The sequence below is a fragment of the Anopheles maculipalpis genome, chromosome 2RL (genome assembly GCF_943734695.1).
Source record: "Anopheles maculipalpis chromosome 2RL, idAnoMacuDA_375_x, whole genome shotgun sequence".
NCBI lineage: Eukaryota > Metazoa > Arthropoda > Insecta > Diptera > Culicidae > Anopheles > Anopheles maculipalpis.
The window spans coordinates 30,182,968-30,190,893 of NC_064871.1; the positions used below are offsets into that span (position 1 = coordinate 30,182,968).

Sequence of the window (7,926 nt, forward strand, 5' to 3'; positions counted from 1 at the left end):
ACAGTGAAAGAAAACACAATAAAGGGGCACTCGAATAAGTGTATCACTTCTACGATGCCACCCTGTAATATTTTTAAAACAAAATGAAGAAAAATATTTTTACGGCAACCTAATAACAAACAAATATTTAGTGGTATTTAGAAAGGAATATTTCAAAGCAATTATAGATGAAATCAACAATGAAAAAAAAAACAATACAGTGACGTACCGTCATACTAATTAGTGAAATAAAAGATTGATTCAAAGCAAAATCTTTTGAATGTTTCAGTATAGAAATTGGAGAAAAGATTCATATATGAGATTATTCAGAATATGATTACTTACTCTCTAAACTAGAATTTGGAGAATTACGGAGCAAAAAACTGGTGAATCGCAAACTAATAAAACACCTCCAATATTTTGAACATTCTTATTTGGAATGACCTCATCCAATCATTCTGTAGAAAGCTGATCTGCTAGGCACGGTAAAAGCTAAAGTAATTACTAATATTTATTTTTGACTCAACCATTGCTTGTTCAGTTAGCAGTTTTTGTAACTATATTCATCACCTTTTCGACCTACATTACAAACCAAAATTGTTCAGAAAAACAATATTAGGTGAACGGACATCGTTGTGTAACATTCGCTAAAGCTACCGCTTAAATTTATTTTTTATTTTTGCTCTCCTGCAAAACCTTCAGCCCACTATTGTCAATGACAAGCGTCCCCGTTTTGCACGCCAGACTGCAAAAACCCACCATTCACGTCAAAACCAAACCTACGCACATCAACTTAATCAATCGAATTGTGGTTAAATTTGCTGACTCGCGGTTCCGACCGACACTACCGGGCACATTGGGCGCAAATCCGTCATCACCAGTATACCCTACCTCCCAAACCCTAACGTTCAGTGCCAGCAGCGTGGCTAAAAATTCAATTAATTAAAACTAACTTTAGCGATACCGTTTGCCTCCACAGCTAAATTAATAGCCACCAAGCCTCGGGAAGAAGCAGTTTTTGGGAGGCACAAGCAAGCTTCTAGATATATTTGAATAATGGGTCCCGGATCGAGCCTCACCGACGAACAACAGTCGGTAAATCGGGAAACGGAAGCCAGCAGTAAAGCGAAGTGCGTTTTAAAACAATGCTGTGATTGATTTCGGCCTGTACCATCCCGTCGCTCTGCTGCGCTCCACTGCCCTTTTGGAATCTTTTTAATTTATTTCAAACTTTTGCCAAACAAGCGTTCATTCAAACAAGTTGCACCGGATGGAGGGATGGTGGGGTGGGAGGGTATGTTGAGGCTCAACCCGGAATTAATTGCCGCATGTACCAACACTTTCCCAATGACTTTTGTGCATAATGTTTTCTTTCGCTCTCTTTTTTCTGCTCTGTCCAACGCACACACACAACAGGATCAACAGGCCAAACATCGACACAGGCGACAGAACGGTGTGGAGGATGGATACGGTGAAGAATCGTCCTTGGGCGGCCCCATCGGTCCCGCGCCCGCTGACGATGGGGGTGAAGAAAATTTCATCGCACTAGCACCAGATGAAGCGGATATTTATAACTTCTCCAACATCATGAGCATGACAATGGCGAACGGGCCCGGCAGGGCTGGCGGTACGCGCAGCGCCAATGTAAATGAGGCAAATCCATTTAATGAATTTCGCAATTCGCCACGCCAACGCGACCGTTCCCCGGGACAGGAGACGCCCGGTGACATTGAGCAGCTGGCGTCAGTGGCAAAGGGTGAAAAGGAGCTGCCCGAGCTGACGCTAGACGACGACGGTGACGCGAATGGGTACGGCGGTGATCCGGTGGGAGGACGTATCGGTACGCTACGAGGACGCTTTGATGCGGAACCGACAGGGGAGGAAGAGGACGGTGGCAACGGTGGTGAGGTCGATACAGAATCGGAGGATGATAATGCGATCGAGAGGAGTCGTTATCTGGCGAAGGATATGCCCACCGACGATGGGCAAGATGGCCGTACGTCTCGTACCGATTCCGATGCAGCGCTGCTCAGCAACAGTATCGACTTTTTGAACTCGATCGATGGAGCGTACCTGCTGGCTAACGCTGCGAACGGCGGACAGGACGATGGCGAGAAAAGGGGTGATCTTGCAAGGAAAATACTGGACGATAATGGTGAGTGAAGATAAATCAAACTAATCATTGTAATTTATGATTCCTTGGAAAAAAAAGGTTACGCTCTGCAGCAAGGTACATGCCAAAGTTAATGTTCTTAGCATGATTGTGGTTGGTGCTGAGTTTACGAGAGAAATTGGCTTGCTTTTCCAGAGCAATAAATTAATCATTCTCGGAAAACGAATTTCTCATTCACAAGCTTTATTGGATGCTCCTGTTAGGAGAGTGACAAGTATTAATTTTTCGACATTCTTTAACATGATCTTTAGTTTACTCGAAAAAGCGATCGTTAACATTAAAACTGCTTTTGATTATTTCTACTGCAATAAAGCAATTCTGTTCAACTGCTCCAGTAACATAAAGTTTTAGGTTAAAAGATACATTCAAACATCCAAGTACAGTATCCGTAGGAGTAAAGATGTAAGACAGTTATCCGTCCCGAGATGTCAACGAGTTGTTGTACAGAAACCTCTGAATCAAAGAGAAGCCGAGAATGGTAGGGACATGGACCTCATCAAATAAACGGGGAAACCGTATGACATCATATGATAGGCATAACCCAGCAATTCATGAAATAAAGTCAACATAATTACTTCGTTAAAATGGTAGCCTTTGGTTTTTCATTAGAATAGTATTGTAAAATTCGATATAATGGATCTCGATCCTTCGATCCTTTAATCTCGAATGGCGGGTTTCTCTCCGCGATTCTAGAGCCTCTTTATTCTTCAGACCTCTGTTAACCGAGTCAAGGTGTTGGTTGGTGTTTGACTGAACGCTAGTCTCACCTTCACCAACTATTGAGATACTATTCTACTCCCTAGTCAGGTCGCCGTGGGACTGCTGTTCAGTGATTTGAACGCCTTCGGCTATCGATAGATGCTGCCTGGCAAATCCTATACTACTCTGTTAAGTTGACAGGTGTCGATAGCTCGGCCTGCAGTTCCTTTGTTCACGACAATCCAGTAACCAGACCTCCTTCATTCTTTTCTTTTCCCTTGTAAAGATGCATTATCGCTGCTCTCATTAGTTCCTTCCTAATCTTTCTCGTTCTCTTGGTACTTGGTACGCAACGATGTAATGGCCTTTTGCTTTGTGCTATGCGTACATTTGACCGCACATCCCAGCTCTTTAATGATAATCTCTATCATATAATCGTTCCCATCTACTGTTCTCTTCCGAGCCACCTATCCCAGATAGAGCTGCCTTATTAGCTTAGAATAGGAATAGTTTTGGCATTGAGTTCATTGTAAAATCGTACAGCAAAACATACATCTATAGTGTCTTCTATCAAAGTTCCAAGTGCTTATACACCTTACTATACCATCCTCTATAATTCCTTTCCCTTCTATAGACAATAATATCTCAACACGAAAACCAACGCAGTCAAGCTTAGCGGTTGCCACCGGCCAGGGTGAAGGTGAAAATGAACTGTTCGAGCAGATGGAAAAGAAGGCCAAATCGTACCGCTTGAAGCTGTACAAGAAGCACAAGAACTTCAAGCACACGCACCACCACCGGGGAGGCTTGTATCACCAGCCGTATCATAACTTTCACCACGATTACTATCGCCGCAAGATGCTGGAACGTGAGCGTGAACGCTGGAAAAAGATGCAGGACCTAAAGCCCGACTATCAGGGCCAGATCAACTACTACGAAAACTCGAACAAGCTCGAAACGAACGACGACATAATGGCGCATCTGAACGGGCACAGCAGCCAAGAGAAATGGCCCAACTTTGACAAGGTGATGACTTCGCTCAAGACGGAAACCAAACCGGACAACATCCCACCGTACATCAAGAAGTATAACCGGCGCAACAAGCAGCTGATCGATCTGCTCGAAGGTACGATCGCACCCCTGTCCGACTACACTGCACACAAGCACCGGGAGCGGAAGTACCATCGCAGGAAAAATCCCCACTGGATGGAGGAGGACCTGTTCGAGGAGCAGCGACCGAACCAGGCGAAGGCCCAGGGCCTGCAGCGGAACTACATCCAGGAAACGATCCAATCCTCGACGATACACTCGAACGCACTGCCCGGCGAGGGTATTCACATCATTTACGACAAGAAGCACGCGGCGGACCACGACGATTTCGACGACGGCGGTGGTGGTGGTGGTGGTGGTGCAGGCCCTCATCTACTGTACGGTCGGCCAACCATTTCCAGCGGAGGTCATCCGGCCGACGGGCACCATCCGAACTACAAGCTGTCGTCCCGGGCCGGCCAGTTCGTGTATCACCGTGTCGCGTCACCCCAACCGGTCGGTGGGTATGGACGCTTGAAGCGGCAGCGTTTACCGTTTGTAGCGATTACGGATCGGCGACTCAGTGCACCACCGAAACGTCGCCCCGCGAGTAACGGTGGCCCCAACCACGTCAACAACAATCTACTGAATCACCAGCCGATGCCTTAAGAATCGAGAACTACAAACTCTGTCTACCCTTCACCTAGTCTGCTTACTCTATACATGACCCTTCTTTGATGGATGGGTTTCTTGCGTTAGTGTTTCGTCTTAAACTTTATAAAGTCGACGTCGTCGACATATTTGACATATCGAAACCGTCTCGAATCCCGATATCTTTTATTAGTTTAAACTTTCTTTTCCTTTTGCTCCACTGCTATTTCTCTCTCTCTCTCTCTCTCTCTCTCTCGCTCTCTCTTTGCATTCGAATGGTAATGCCCTTCGAGACTTGGTTCTAACTGGCAGCAACTTCGCTGACAGGACGCTCAGAACACGTCCTCACGCTTGATCACAACCAGGAGTTTTACTGTTCAGTTTTTGGGCAAACTCCGTTTCCGTTTTCGCCAAAGACTAGGGCTGACGATGAGTTGCTATCGATCGAGTGCGATCGCGCTGGGTTCGAGTTAGGCATCGCACACTCGTGTCATCGTGGGTGTGTGTGTGTGTGTGGTGTGTGGTGGCAGACACTTATGTAAAACCAAAAACAAAACAAAAAAAGCAGAGAAAGCAAAGTATTGTGAACACAAGCAGAAGACGAAGACAATATATATATTTACCGAAGAGATGTAGGCGATGATTGTGAACATGCTCATGTAGGGAATGTTGGGGATGAAAAGAAAACAAAGAGCAAAATGATACTGTAATACGATAGGAGCAAAAAAAAAACAAAAAAGAATAAAACAACAACAAAATAACACAAATTCAAAAAAAAAAAGAAACAAAAAATAAATACAAAATGTTAAATACGCATCTATGCAATTACCAACTCCCAAAACTAATCTACAAATTTTTGGGACAATGAAGCGAAAAGGAAACTGCTAAAGGAGACAACTCGTTACCAGATAAGACAAATGACAAAATAATTACAAAACACAACCGTTTAGCAGCGCACCGTTAGGCTTATCCGTTCCGGCGACGTTGGCTATGTTTCCTGAGGACTGTAAGGGGCTAAAAGTATTATTGGCTGTATTACATAGCATTTAGAAAGTATCACCCGCTTAATCCCATCCCAACCAACCACTACAAACATGCTAACAACATATCAAACTGATGGTGAACGTCGTCATAAATCTGTTTCACTTGATCGTGCTGTATGGCAGTCGTTGATGGACTGGCGTCTGTTCAGAGAGGAAGTTTCATTATTCTTCATCAACCATTTTGCCGTCAAAAGACTACGATCTTGCACATATAAACCTACTCACTCACCCATCGGCGCGGTTGTCGACCGAGAGGCCTCACGCAACTTGGAAAGCTTGAATTTTAACCCTCCCACCGAACGCACGTTCGACTTGCACCAAACACCCAAACACGGTAGTCTTAGAAAACTTTAATGCACAAACAAAAACAAACAAAATCATGACAATAATAAACATTTTAAAACACGTTTTTTAATAGCGAAAAAAGACACCTTGTAGCGAAGACCGTACGTCCTGTGAAAGATTTGAATGCTGTGCTATGTATTGTATCCTTGACACACGGGTTTGCTTAATTAGCTCATTTTTTTTTCGAGGCAAAGTCAATTCCTATTCTTTTCCTGCTTTGCTTTCTGTAACGATCGTAAGAAATTGTCGACCGGTCCATCAACCCCGGGGACACGGAATTCCGATGCGCAAACACAGTGAAATGTTAACGTAAGTTTTCTATGAAAACACATAAGCAATAGAAAATGACAATATCTTATATGGCGGAAGGCCAAAAGGGACGGGAAGGGCGTATGCTGCCATCGACGTACGGAAGAGAAAAACACGGCGCACCGGAGTTGTTCCCAGCATTATTGTTTTGTACCATTTTTTACCAGTTTCTGCTTGATGTAGCGTCTTCGTCGTCGAAGTAGAACCCGATGTGTATTATTATTTGTGATTCATGGTAGGTCTTTTTATTTTATTTTTTTTGCTTTATAGAAATTGCGATAAAAAGAGCAAGTAGTAGCACGGTCTTACTAAAAATGGGGAATGTTTTTTCGGACATGGGGTTGGGTAAAATTCAAGCCGACAACCGTCAACATTGTTCGATGTCGGAAACCCGAACGGATACATCGATCGCCAACTGGTCTGCTGCGCGCTGCTAGTGTTGCTAAACGTATAAGATGAAAGAAGTATATGAGCATAATCTAAAATCACTACGAGCAAGAGCACTTGTTGAGCTAAATCCCCACAGCTACAAGGGAAGGGAAGAAACAATGAAACAAAAATAAGCAACTGTTTAAAACACACTTCAAACCACACATGGCGCACACAAAACTACACATAAAGATACAACAAGTAAACAATGAAAAAACGGTAGGCTTTAGACCTAACTACAAAACAAAAGGAGAGCAAAACAAAAAATGGCGGCCGAGAAGAACATCCACCCAAAAGGAGGTTAGGAGGGAAGAAATAAACATGAAACAAGTTATAGTCAATTTTCTAACGGTAACGAAGAAGGATCGAAGATCGTGGTGAGTTACAAGCAAAACAGAAGACAGAAAACAAGCTGTGAAAAACCACTACCAAGAACAGGTCGGGACTGTGTACAGTGACAGAACAATCCGACCGATGAAAAACAAAAAACACTAACAATAGTAGTGGAAAGACTATTGCTGCTAAAGAAAGGAAAAAAACGCCATCTGTTGGCCAGCAAAAGTAACTAGATTTTAAGACAAACATTTCCAACCATAAGGTATGTGTGCGTGTGTGTGTGTGTGTATAAGAAAATAAGCTATTAACGTACAGAATAAATCAAAGTCCTATCTGTAACTCTGTGACAGCTGAGATAGGGCGAAATGTGAGTTAATTAGGGAAAGTAAGATTTTCGTTTTATTCCACCTTTGCGTTTAAGAGTCGCTGGCATGCATTTACTGTATAGTTTAGCAGACTTGTTCACTTGTCGGCTTACAGTATTAGGCTAGGTTTATGCACATACATCTTATACACGATCAGAATATTGCACACACACACACACATACATACACACAAACGTTGAGTCTGACGTTGGTTCTTAAGTACCGCGCGTACGTACCTTGTTGAGACCCTGGGAGAAAGGTAAGACATTTTTTACACTTTTACTCTTACCTTTCTCCGGGTAGGTTCGTACAACGCCCTCAACGACTCGCATACTAGAATGCGATGCAATGGAAGTCCTTATCAAACTAAAAGCTACAGCGTCGTCGCAGCTCGCAAAGCAAAGGATAAATGATTCATGCCGACGCGTTTCGTTTTCCTTCAACCAGATATGGTTTCTCTCCGACCACTCAATCGGCAGCTAGATAGAACGCTCCGGTGACCGGACCGGGTCAGACAGGCTAGCGTCCCCGCACGGTTTGCACGCGTTCTATCCGATACTATCCTGTA

General features: G+C 43.7%; 1 protein-coding gene across 1 annotated transcript; it reads left to right on the forward strand.

Annotated features, from left to right (window-relative positions):
- The first annotated feature begins 1,035 nt into the window (after positions 1 to 1,035).
- On the forward strand, positions 1,036 to 4,593 carry LOC126566311 (uncharacterized). Its single transcript, XM_050223248.1, has 3 exons — positions 1,036 to 1,074; positions 1,396 to 2,134; positions 3,486 to 4,593. The coding sequence occupies exons 1-3, from the start codon at positions 1,036 to 1,038 to the stop codon at positions 4,547 to 4,549; spliced, it is 1,842 nt and encodes a 613-aa protein (XP_050079205.1). The 3' UTR covers positions 4,550 to 4,593.
- Positions 4,594 to 7,926: the final 3,333 nt, after the last annotated feature.

Excerpts from the sequence above, each read along its gene's own strand:
- LOC126566311 (XM_050223248.1), top strand. The coding sequence starts at position 1,036 with ATGGGTCCCGGATCGAGCCTCACCGACGAACAACAGTCG. Across the intron at positions 1,075-1,395 it reads TCACCGACGAACAACAGTCG|GATCAACAGGCCAAACATCG; the intron begins GTAAATCGGGAA and ends CACACACAACAG. Across the intron at positions 2,135-3,485 it reads GAAAATACTGGACGATAATG|ACAATAATATCTCAACACGA; the intron begins GTGAGTGAAGAT and ends TCCCTTCTATAG.